Source organism: Phaethon aethereus (genome assembly GCF_964289735.1).
Source record: "Phaethon aethereus genome assembly, chromosome: 2".
In the NCBI taxonomy this organism is placed as follows: Eukaryota; Metazoa; Chordata; class Aves; order Phaethontiformes; family Phaethontidae; genus Phaethon; species Phaethon aethereus.
In genome coordinates, this window is record NC_138582.1 from 15085469 (window position 1) to 15098252 (window position 12784).

Sequence of the window (12784 nt, forward strand, 5' to 3'; positions counted from 1 at the left end):
GTAGGAATGTTCTAATTCAGGGTTCAATACAACCGACTTCAAAGTTCAGCCCAGAGATAAAACCTTTCTCAGTGTGTAAATATTCACAGAGCATTTGGACTTAGCCCAGAACTAATTCAAACAGAAATTAATTTAAGGCAAATGCTTTGAAAGAAGCTAAATTGAAAAAAAAGTCCCTTCTGCATTTCTTTTTCACAAAGACTAATGCTTAAACGCTGTGATTAAATGCAGAAAGTCAAATCCGTAATGGACATGATAAGGATACTTACGTGTAGTTTCAGTTCCACGGAGGCCCTCACTAGCAGTATTTGAGTATATAGCAAATACAGCTATCTGGTATTCAGTTAAAGACATCAGGTTTTTCAGAACTGCTGTTGATAAGCTTCCATCTACCACAACCTGTTTAGGAGAAAATTCAACTAAATACACATAAAGCAAACTAACTATATTACCATCAGATCAATCAATCCCTCTTTCAGGAAATTTTTACACTGGCATCTAAGAATCAATGTACTGAAGTTAATTTGTAAATCAAATTTACTTTTGCTACCTTTATGTACAGTAAGGTGTCTGAAAAAAGAACAGCGATCATATACATAACCAAAATGTTTAGCTGATATAAGTGGCTGTTTAAAACAAAGGAATCATTTAGATAAATATAGTGTATGTAATACAGTTTAAGAGTGTATATTGGGCACTTCTTGATATTATTATTACATCATCATAAATATTCCTTTAGTACGACATAGACACACAGTAATTCAAATTGACATTAATACATGTCATTTACCATAGTATCCATGCTAAATAAGTTTCTAGTACAAAAATAAATAAAATATATCCTTAGTTAAATCCTTTTGCTCTTCTGCCTTTCCCTTCGATTTTGTAAGTTCTCAGCTGAAGCCAAAAGCTTGTTCTACCGCATTTTTTCCCATCTCCTAAATGCCTAAGTCCTATTCAAATAAAACACCTCTCCAAATTTTCAATGACTAGATGTAGACGTCCCAAAACATACACTGTATCATCTTCCCTTTATGAACTTTTTTTTCTTAGAACTTAAAATCTGGCTTCCCATCAGCTCCTACCTCTTCTGTTCTTGTAACAAGAATGGTGCAAGGGAATTCTATAGAATTGGTTCAAGTAACCACATGTGTATGCAAAAATGCTGGCAGTTCACCCCACCCCCCAAAAGTGCTCATTGTTATAGCACATTTACTTTAAATGACATGACAGAAAAGCAGCCTGGCTAATACCCGATATTCACCACCATCCAGTGTGACCATATCTCCTTTCTGTAGCGGGCTTCAGAGCCCACATAGGGAATTTCATCATAGATTTAAATAAGGCCATGGATTTTCTGTCTGGTTAGTTCTTGCTGTTGTACTAAAACTCTCTGGGAAGCTTTTCCTCTTATTACCTCTTCCGGTTGCCCTCCTCGAGTGGGATAGTACACAACCCTGTATTTTTCCACCTTGCCTGGTGCAGGGGTCCAGCTAACCCGGAATCCTCTAGCTGTTACCTCAGATGTGATCAAATCCGAAGGAGCCCCACGTGAAGCAACAATTGTTCCTAGGTTAGAGACAACACAAATTTTTTATTCCCCTCTGCAAAATAATTATTTGGTTTGTTGTATTTTCTGAAGCTCCAAAGATCGCTTCTCCTCAGAAAATCAAATAATGGGCTACTGCACTTTTATTTAGGTCATTTTCAATGGAAACAAAGAACTAATAATAAGAATGATACTGCACATGGAGTTTTCACTGCAACTAAAGCCTCCCTGGTCTTTCATAAACCTTTATATGAAAGACACAAAAATACAAGACCAAGCCTTCCTTGTCCTTTCTTCCAACACTCTTTCAAGCCCTTTCTTTCTTTCTTGCCTTCTTCCCAGTCACAAAAAACATCCAAGTACATACACAGCTGTGATCCCCTGTGCTCCGCTGCAGGCTGGAAACTGATATGCTGCCTGCCAGCAGATTGAAGAGATGTAGTGAATGGTCATCTTCTCTGGCAATCATTCCTTTCCACAAAGATGCCTCATGTCTATGGTTTTTCCATCCTCTCCCTCTCAATTTCCCAATTGACTGCTTACTCTCCCCATAAGACACAGATAGTATTCTGTATTCCTTCCAGTTTCCAGGCGAATAAAAGAGGAAAAAAATGGAATGAAGCCTTGCTAATACACACTTTTTCATTGCACAGGTAGAAATATGTGTGAAGACAGACTTCCTTACTAATATATATTACAAGCTTACTGAGAAATCACTCAGCATTTCTGTGATATTACAGAATCACAAACCAAGCAATACAAACAAAATCCACTGAAGCCTTTCAGAAAGAATTTCCTCTGGTAGGACTGTTTCTCTGACAAATTGCAACATTTTTTCATAGCCATTTCTTTTTTTCATGAAAGGAAAAAATATTGTAGTCAGAGAAGGTTTTTCTATATACAATTTTCTTTACCATAATCTTTCTTATGTTCTGAAATATATTTGTTGTGTATTAAATAAAAAAGTGAAAAAAAAAATCCATCATCAGGAAGGGACAAAACAATCTTAATAGATGAAAATTTTGAACACTTTTGAGACAATAAAAACAGTAAGGAGATGGAAATCACAGCACAAACGTAACAATTCCATGTGCAGCTGTTAAAGTAATTAATCCCCAAACCTGTGTATTATAAAATTTTTTTCCTAGTCCATCACTTGGAAATAGTTACAGCAGAATGAGTGTATATTTTTGTATTTTTGGTACTACCAAATACCATAATATTTACCACTGTCAAAGACAGAGAACAAAAGATCAAAGAGATCAAAGCTAGAATAAAACATACCTAGGAAGATAACTTCCCTGACAATGTACTTTCTTGTGAGCAAAAGAACATACAGCACGAGTCAAGTGCCAGAAGCCAGCTTAGAACAGCAGGTATTTGGAATAGGGTTTGTAGCTCTGAGTTCATATTAAGTAACATTTGATCTTGTTTCTAATTCACCTTTGATTTCCTTTTCCTGTTCCTCTACTCGTGAGCACACTGTTCTGGTAAGACCTTCAACAATGGTATGCATGAAGTTAAAGTCAGCAACATTGTAGACGTGTGTGCTGTCAGGTTCAGAGGCAATCTCTTTGAGCTCATTTATATCTGCATTCTTTACACCTTTCATTGGAAAGAAAAACAAAGAAAATATTTGCAACAAAAAAGAAAAAAAAATCTTCTATGCACAGGGATTGATAAAAAATTACTAAAACCCAATTCTTTCTATTTGTTTAATGATCAACTACAGATTGCTCTGTCATTAAGATGTTACTTCAAGACATTGATTTCTGCCAGCGTAACGGGCATTTTTTCAGCTGTCTGCTGATAATGTAGCATCCGTGTATACTGCTAAATTCCAGTTATAGCAGCAGTGAATTGGAGAACATATTAAAGGAGACTTAAATTAATTATGATACTTACTGGATACAGACAGAAAAGAACACTTCCTTAATATAGAGGGCAACAGATACAAATACACCAGAGTATAATAGGACACAGTATACGGATATGGCAGAATACACACCAATAGCAAACAGCTCAATGCCAGCATCTCGTAGGTTTTTAGCAGGAGGGATAACATCATCCTGGGACTTCCCATCAGTGATCAGTATCCCGATTTTAGATACTCCAGGTCTTGCACCTGCTTCGGGTTTAAAGCTGTTTTCCAAAATGTAAGTTAAGGCAAGACCTAAAAGAGGAAACATTTTAAAAGACTTTAAAAGGGAAAAATATCCATTTATTTTGCTAATATCACAGTGCTTGTCTTTACATTCAATTTAAAAATCCTGAGAAAACTTTTAAGGAAGAATAAGTACAAAAGAAGAATTTATTTACTGAAAGATTAAATTCCAACAAGCAATCTAAACTTCAGAGCAGGTCACATTCATCTTTAGCAGCCTTTTGATCAATCAATGTATCTTAAACTGGCTACGGAAACCTAAACTGATCTTCCGTGAACACATCATCTTTTCTTTCTTACTCTACAAAGTTAGAATAGGAAGTCCCCTCGCCTTCTACCTACATGGTTTATATGAAAGCACATGCTCTGGATAGCTTAATAAACCCCCACACTACATACAATCTTACTTTAACTTGTTTGTTTGTTCTTTCCACTTTATAAGCTTAAATAAAGCTTAAAGAGAATCTGATTTTTAAACTGCTAATTATTTAAAGGGGAAGAAGAACAACAACTCCTCAGGACAAACACAGATCACAATGAGATCCCATCTGAAAACTCTCTGAAGTCTCCAATAGCAAAGGTTCCTAACTCACCTTCTTCTAACTTCCATATAAAATAACCACGATAATTTACTACTTGCTACTTCACAATAATCTCATTCCTCAAATCACACTACAGTCATTCTGTCCTGTGTCCCACTGCAACCATTCCTTCTACAAAAAGAAAGGCTATTGCAGAAGGGAAGAACCTTTCACATTCTTTCTCCCATTACCTCCCTGCCAAAAAAAAAGAACAAAAGAAAACAAAAAAAGAAAAGAAAACAAAACAAACCAGAAGGAAGGCAGCAATTTACTTAAAGCCGTGTCGGGGTCTTTGGATATATCATTCTCCCGGCAAGACAGACAATATTAGTAACTGCTGCTTTGATGATACTGGAGTTGTATTCAGAGACTGTATTTCTCCCAGGTTGACAGGCATTCCCCATTTATCCATCACCAAGTGTCTTCAGAGGCTTTAGTGCTCTAACTACTAAAAGGTCAATGGAAATCTAAAAGCCCCAGGTGATCATTTAAAAAGTTACTATTGCCAGTTGTCAGACATTAAAACAGCATTCTTTCCTTCCCCAGAATAAAGCTCTGTGCATGAACATTATGAATGGATTTTGCATTTTCTTCCTAGCAGGTAAAAGATTTTACTTCCAGCACCGAGAGTTCATGTACACTTTGTTTCATGAGACCCTGTCCTGACCAGAAAGATTCCCAGTGAAGCCAATGAGACAAGGACTTCAGAAAAGGCTTCACTGACACTGGATATAGCCATTAGCACGCTGCAAAAACTCTATAACCTTTTTACTCTTTATAATAAGCACTAATACTTCTTAGTCTGTGCAGCAGAATATGTTTTTTAATAAAAGGCAAAAGCTAAAACGTACACTGTACCTGTTAATGTATTCCCTCCCTTATATGGTAAATTACGGACTGCATCCAAAACAGCATCTTTTGTGCCATAGGCATTCAAATGCCATTCAATTCGGGGATCACCACTGTACTGTGCAAGACCTAAAGAACCAGAAATTAAGGCAATCCATTAGACAATAAGCTTTTTATTATTTTATGATTTTTATTTTTATTTTATATTTATATTATTTATTAGACAAATAGCTTTTTTTTTTTCCAAGTGTCTACGTTTTATGTACTTGGTTACCCGCAGCTTACCATAAGTAGCTTTGCTACCATACTAGAAAAACTGCATTGCTTCATGGCAAAAAAATAGTACAAAGTTGTTCTTGGTGGCAACTCCTCAATGTATTTTCAAAGTCTGTCCTTCAAGTGCTAAGGCAAGTAAATGAGGAGTACACAACTTTTTCAGCATTTAGTAAGATTCCAAGAAATTGTTTTTTGAAAAAGAACGATTTTATTTAATATGCTTTTGAACAAACTAAAATGTAAGTAGCAGAACAGAAATATAACATTTGAGCCAATTTAAACAATAAGAAAAGCCATCCATTGGCACATTCTTCCTCTGAAAATTAAACTGCAAGGGCTTGATCTAAAGCTGACTGAAGTCAGTAAGACAGTTTGCACTGTTTTTTCTTTTCCACAGATATTGCATTAGAGTTTACCTAAGCTGAGTATCACAGTAAACTGTGAGGAATTAATACTACATATATTCCATCAGCATTACACTTATGATAGAAGTGCTAGTTCCAGGTGAGGATGACTCTTGCACAAATAAGTAGCATTAAGCTGTTAACTATCCTGAAATAATAAAATTTTTATATTGCTGCAGAAATAGCAAGAAAAAATATAGCACCTTACCTACTCTTGTTTTCTCAGATCCCACATTGAAAGCAGAAACCAGATTTTCCAGGAACAGTCGAACAAGTCTGAAGTTGAATCTGCCAATACTCCAAGAACCATCTACCAGTATCACAATATCTGCAATTGCTGGAGTTTTACAGGTAAACAGGCTTCCTGTAAACCATTAAAATGAAAACAATATTGTTAATTTGGCAATAAAAAAAAATTGTAAATCAATAAATTCGTACCTTCCTCCTCCCACTAAGCTTAACACTTAGAGCTTTCTTCCATGGGCAAAATGAGAAATGCGCAAAATCACTAAACATACTTGTTCTAAATTCAGTAATAGAACATTATCTACCTCAGTTCTTTCATTAAGCTGTTCAGAATTACTGCTGGGAGACCCATGAAAAAGAAACGCTGCTTCTAAAAATACAATACTTCAAAAAGAAAAAATTAACTGTCGTATAACACGATGAAACCAGCAGTTCATTTTCTTTTTCAAGAATATACATCCACAGTGTACAGTTCATGACACTTAACCTTAGGTGTAGACAATGCAGAGAGAGCTACCTAGAGATGCAGACATCCAAAACAGTTATCAAGACCCCTTTTATAGTCAACATAGAAAAGCAGGTGTTTCTAGACATCTCAGCAACTCTGCAGAAAAACTTCTTTAACTGCTCTTGTTAGACTTCTAAAGTTAGAAGTGAATCCCACCCTGGGAGTCTAGAATAAAACTGAAGGTCAGTGGACTATGCAGGATTAAACCTAAGGAGGAAGCACTCAGTACAGCAAAGGTAAAATGCAAAGACCTCAGATTCAAATTCACAATCTCTGTAAGAACTAGTGCCACATGAAGATTTAGTCTTACAGATACATAGAAAAGTATATAAAAATAAAACAGCGTTTAAAAAGCAACAGTAAAGAGCTGATGAGAATTAGCAGAGATGCATATTAATATCTCTAAGGTTTAGCTAGCCAATGGGGAAGTCAGAAGAAATGGGAGTAGAGATGAGACACAAATTGCAAGATAAGCCAACAAGAAGGTTTTTAGGGATACAGATTCTTAAGAAATTGAGAAGCCCAAACAAAAGTGCCACATTCAATTCAAGAAAATGACAGGAAGGGAAGTAAGAGCAAGGAAGAAGTTTCCATAACTTCAGACAGAATTGACACATCCCACAGAAGTGGCTGCATGACTTTAAAAGTAAGGTTGCTGAAATAGTGGATTTATATTGTAGGGAGGGAAAACGAATGAGTGATGTTGCACAGGTATACCAAATGAGCTTATGTTTGAAGTATAAAAATAGCAAACTCCCCACCAGATTGACTATAGAACAGGGATGGAATTAGGAAAGCCAAAGCAAAACACATTAGCAGAAAAGGTATCATGCATCACAAACCATTTAGGGATTAAAATCTTGTCCCTGAACACAGTAAAAAGCTGCAGATTACTGAAGTAAGCTGCAGCCCAACTTTTATAATCGATTTTTTCAGGATCCATTACATAAATTAATTGACAAAGGATACCAACAGCTAAGGCAATCCTAACAGGAATCACCAAAGTACATTGTTAGAAATAAACCGATCTTGAGCAGAGATGCTCAGCAAATAAAAGAAGTAATTCAGTGAGAAATAATCTAAAAGGTGCTTGCATACCTCTTGCATACAGAGAGGGAATAAACCACACAGTTAGTAACTTAAAACTTTAACATCATATTATTAATGGCAATCTTTTCATTAAAGACAAAATTATAGTCTCACAGGCAAAAACAATCTGATGTGCAGAAGGACTTGAAACAACTGGTAATAATTAAGAGGTAGATTCATACTGTAGTGTAAATCCACTGAGCAAGAAACCCAATCCATAAAGTTACAGTTAATGTCATAAACGTGTACTAAAAATGTTTTTAGAAGAGCAGGGAACATTTCCTACGTGCAGCTAGCAGTGTAGAATAAGTTCTAAACACATGACAAAAATTCCACTTACAAAGATGCCAAAACAAATATTTTATTTTAGTTTTTACAGTACAAGACAACGCTATTTGAATTGGCAACATATTTTAATGTACAAACACTGGGGAACATTTAGTAAGCATCAGAAAAATGATCTTAAATTGGAAAATAACTCCAAAGGAGGTCCAAATCTTTGTATCACTGAAGTCAACAGGAAAACTTCCCTTGATTTCAGTGGGACTGGAATCTGTTTTGTGATTTAATAGGGACTTACTGGTCATGGCAAAATTCATGTTTAAGTATCTTTGCCAAATAAACTTCCTGTTAATCAGCCTGCATTACTTGCAGTATTTGTCTTCCATTAACAGGCAGTTCAGTTGTGCCATTCTCACACTGGCCATGATTAGCTTCTTAAACGTCAGAAGAACTATTGGCAAAGTAAACGTTACTCTACACCAGTAAGAATGATAGAACTGGACCCCTGATTCACATCCAAGCAGCTGTACTGTAGCACAGATGTACCTTTTCAGTATGATCCCAGCAGTTTAATCATGTAGCCCAATGAGGATAACAGGATTAATGTGTGGCTGTCTTTCCCTTCTCTACTTCTAAAATCTTATGCTTACTATGAAACCCAGTTAATAGCCTACATCTTACTCATTTCATAACAACAAGTTTTGCCTATAAGGTTTCTTTAATCCTGTAGTGATGGCTTTGTGAATAAAACCTTTTAATGATCTTAGTAAATCCATTCAGTGCAGCAGGACTCAAAGAATAAAGAAAACAATAACGGCATTCCTTTCAATATTTTATTTCCACATCATCAGATCAGTGCAAATAGTATCATTCAATTATTTTTTGGTTAAAATAGTATGTGTGGTTTGATCCAAGATTGTATTGCAATGTCACAGAATGTGAAAATTTGATTCGTTCTTCGTAGATAGGAGATACTTGTTGAATCTTTTCTGTATAAAACATTTAGGTTTTGTTACTTCTGTACACCCACTATTTGCTTATGCTTTCTCCTTGTTGTACTTAATAGAATTGTAGAAAGTTCCCTAAAATGGAATAAACAACAGTGAGATATTAAACAGAATAACACGCTGTACAGAAATCTTTAAAACCTGATAGGAATACAAACACCATACCATCCTAGTTTAAAACGTTAGTCTAAAACCACAGCATGTAGCAAATAATTTACACACCCCACTGAGATTAGCCAGTTTCCATTACCAGTTCTACCACGTCTTTTTTCATAGTCTTTCCATACAACCACACATGGTGATGAATTCCTACAGGGTTTGAGGATAATTTTGAACAGTTCAACTACCTAAACATAACTTAAATAATAATTTTCTCAAAAACAATTTCTTAAAGGAGCATATAATTCCATATTAAAAAAAAAGCTTCCAAAACTCAGTGTTTTAGCCCACTATGAGTTTCAATACTGTGATCAGGTTATGCATATATCCCTTTTACTCAGTTATCAGGAAAACAATAGTGAAAGAGAAGGTACCACTTTCCTCTGAATTATACAATACTCACCAGTTTCAAGAGCAGGATAGCAGTTACCTAATTTTGTATAATGTTTCCTAGTGTTATTTATATAGATAGCATTATTCTAGTTCAAGTGCTGCATTCCACAACAAATAACAGAGCCTGTGATTTTTACGTTAGAGAAAATGACAGAATTGCAAACATCCTAAAGGCAGAAAAAGAACTTATATATTTTACACGAGCAACTGCCTTCCATGCATCCACCTACAACGGGTGAAGGAGTTTGATGGGGAAAAAGTAAAAAAATTAATGGACTTCCTCACATTATTTGGCAAAAGGAGCTTGCCACTCTGCCAGGGAGGAAGGAGCTTGGTCTGCTCATTTCTGCATGTCACAAATGAAGGCATAGGCTCAGTATTTCACCTCCAAGGACACCAGCATACAACTAGTATGTTTTGGGCCCCTCACTACAAGAAGGACATTGAGTTGCTGGAGTATGTCCAGAGAAGGGCAACAAAGCTGGTGAGAAGGGTCTAGAGCACAAGTCTTATGAGGAGCGGCTGAGGGAACTCGGGTTATTCAGTCTGGAGAAGAGGAGGCTGAGGGGAGACCTTATCGCTCTCTACAACTACCTGAAAGGGGGTTGTGGTGACGAGGGTGTTGGTCTCTTCCCCAACTAACTAGTGATAGGATGAGAGGAAATGGTCTCAAGTTGTGCCAGGGGAGGTTTAGATTGGATATTAGGAAACATTTCTTTACTGAAAGAGTGGTCAAGCATTGGAACAGGCTGCCCAGGGAGGTGGTGGAGTCACCATCACTGGAAGTGTTCAAAAAACATGTAGACATGGCACTTCAGGACATGGTTTAGTGGGCATGGTGGTGTTGGGTTGATGGTTGGACTTGACGATCTTAAAGGTTCTTTCCAACCTTAACGATTCTGTAATTCTGTAAAGGCTACTAGCAATGTATTAGGACAAGATATTTGCATCAAACCTACTTCAGTAGGTCATATCATCATCTAGAATTTCAGTTCCTTTGTTTCAGGGAAATCTTTCAAAGAATAACCAGCATTGAGGAATTTTGCGTCTACCAAATGAAGTTTCCTGTCTTTGATCCCTCAAATCCCCAGACATTAAAGGTGATGCATTTGCTTGCAATTCCAATATGCAAGTGCTATAGCATTATCAAGACCCCTGTCAGATTTTGACTGACAGAAGCTAATGATGGCAACACTGAAAAAAAGACCCAGCTAGAACTGTCTGGGATAAAGGGAGAGTTATTGGAGCCTGAAAAACATGACCCTCGAGACATCCCATTGAAGAGAATGGAGTGCAGACTGAGGACTGTGAGGGGCTCTGGCAGTACGGGGGATGCACAGAACAAAGCAGGGTCTGCAAGGTTCTGCAAACACTGGTCAACTCTCTGAGGGTGCATTTTCAACCTGCTGTTCTTCCACGCATGCATTCAGTAAGCGAGTGAGCAATGTTAAAAAACCTGAAGTTTGACCAAAAAACCTGCAAGCCTTACTTAGGCACAAACACAGAACTATGATTTTTTTTGACTAGAGCCGCGGCTCTGTGACTCTTGGAGTTAACACTACTGCTTTTTGAAAGTTCTTTGAAAGGCAAAGGGAGAAGCAGCAAATACAGGGACTGCCACATGGGAGGACTCAATGCCTTAGAAGAACCAGTTTAATTTGGATGCAGTTATGATACATTTTGCAGAAACACATTTGATATTTTGCCTCTCCTTGGTATGAAACTGTTCTCATTTTCAAGAGCCAAAACACACACTACTTCTGCTAGAAGAAGTTAAGACTATAATTCTTTCTGAGTCTGCAATATGTCGTTTCCTTTCTTACTCCCTGTCACAGTGGAAAAGTTGAATAATATATGTGGAAGGAGAGGAAGAAAGTTCAAGCAGAGGTCAGTAATAATACAGTATGAATGGAAGACTCGTTCATGGGGTAACAAAGCACAAAAGGCAAGAAAATTGATGACAGAAGTGATTGAAAAATACCTTGTGAATAAAACATGAATGACAGAGAAAAGTCAGTTCTCAGCAGCGATTGACAGCACCACAGCTGAGCAGAAGCACCACTGAGGACAAAGGCAATATCAATCTACATCAGCAAAATGTCACTTCTTTTTTAAAAGGGGTTAAAGAAATAGAGGAACGTGAGGCAGTGTTCAGCTCCAAAATTCAGCAGCTCACAAGTCCATGCTTCTGACATTGATATTATTGCAGTGTGCTGGTGATATCATCATTGCACTTAGACCTCAGTTTAACACATCCCATATGTCAGACCATGGACCAGACAAATGCATACAACATAACTGCTTTTCTTTGAACTAGATCCAACTATAGCTTGAATTTGAAGGACTCAAATGCTGGAACATCACTAGGTTGAAAGAGCAGCCCAATGAGGTTAGAAGTTTGTCCCTGCTCCCTAGAAAAAAAAAAAAAGAAGAAAAAAAACACCATCCCCAAAATAAAATAAAGCAGCCAGCCCTTTCCCATGCACCTTGTTCTGTTCCAGGAAACTAATATAGCCCAACTGGCAGGCCTACAAATTTGTTATTTGGGGGAGCTGGAATGTTAAGATTTACTGAATCTGTTGTGTCTAATCATGTCACATTTGACTGTGAATTCTGTAGTTCAACATCCGCTTACCAGCATTTTGTTTCTTTCAAAAAGTACACAGCAATAGATAAATGTTATTCTTTAAAGCATACCTTTTCAATTTAAAGCCATAAAACTAACTAAAGCAGTAGCTGATAAAACACATTAGTTACCTACACATACTAGTCATAATTCTCAAGCGTAAGAGCCATTTTCTCTGCACCTTTCCACAATGATAGTTGTACTTCTGCAGTAAACAATCACTAGCTTAGAAAAACTTTTAGAAATTTTTTCCTACATTTTAACTTTTTCATTCACTTGATAGACAGAATAAATATAAAAGGTAACTATGAAAGAAAGTGCTAACGTTTTCTGGCAGACCATTGCTGATTGATAGCACTGAAGCACCAGCAGCTTCCCAAATAGCAACACTAAACTCTCTTGGTCTGTGCCTCTAGATAGAAAAACTAATTTAAAAAAATCCCCCTGCATTTAAACTGAGAGTTCAAAACATAATATTTTAATTTCTCTTCCAGCAGGCAACATGTCAACACAGAACAACGCACACTGCTGAAATCCTTGCTGAAACTGGAGTTCAACATGGCAAGATACTGTGTCCATTTAGGTGTAAAGATTTACACTGAAGATGGTCCACCAAACCTCCTGTAAAGTACATGAAACCTAAGAAACTCT

General features: G+C 36.8%; 1 protein-coding gene across 1 annotated transcript in view; it reads right to left on the reverse strand.

The window, feature by feature from the left end:
• COL14A1 (collagen type XIV alpha 1 chain) overlaps positions 1 to 12784 on the reverse strand; it is a gene marked incomplete at both ends in the record, with an annotated part of 124761 nt that overhangs the window by 79650 nt on the left and 32327 nt on the right. The window contains 6 exons of the mRNA XM_082015593.1: positions 270 to 399; positions 1418 to 1569; positions 2993 to 3154; positions 3558 to 3722; positions 5153 to 5272; positions 6032 to 6187. Of these exons, the coding sequence (XP_081871719.1) occupies positions 270 to 399; positions 1418 to 1569; positions 2993 to 3154; positions 3558 to 3722; positions 5153 to 5272; positions 6032 to 6187 (885 nt within the window). The remainder of the gene's footprint in view (positions 1 to 269; positions 400 to 1417; positions 1570 to 2992; positions 3155 to 3557; positions 3723 to 5152; positions 5273 to 6031; positions 6188 to 12784) is intronic.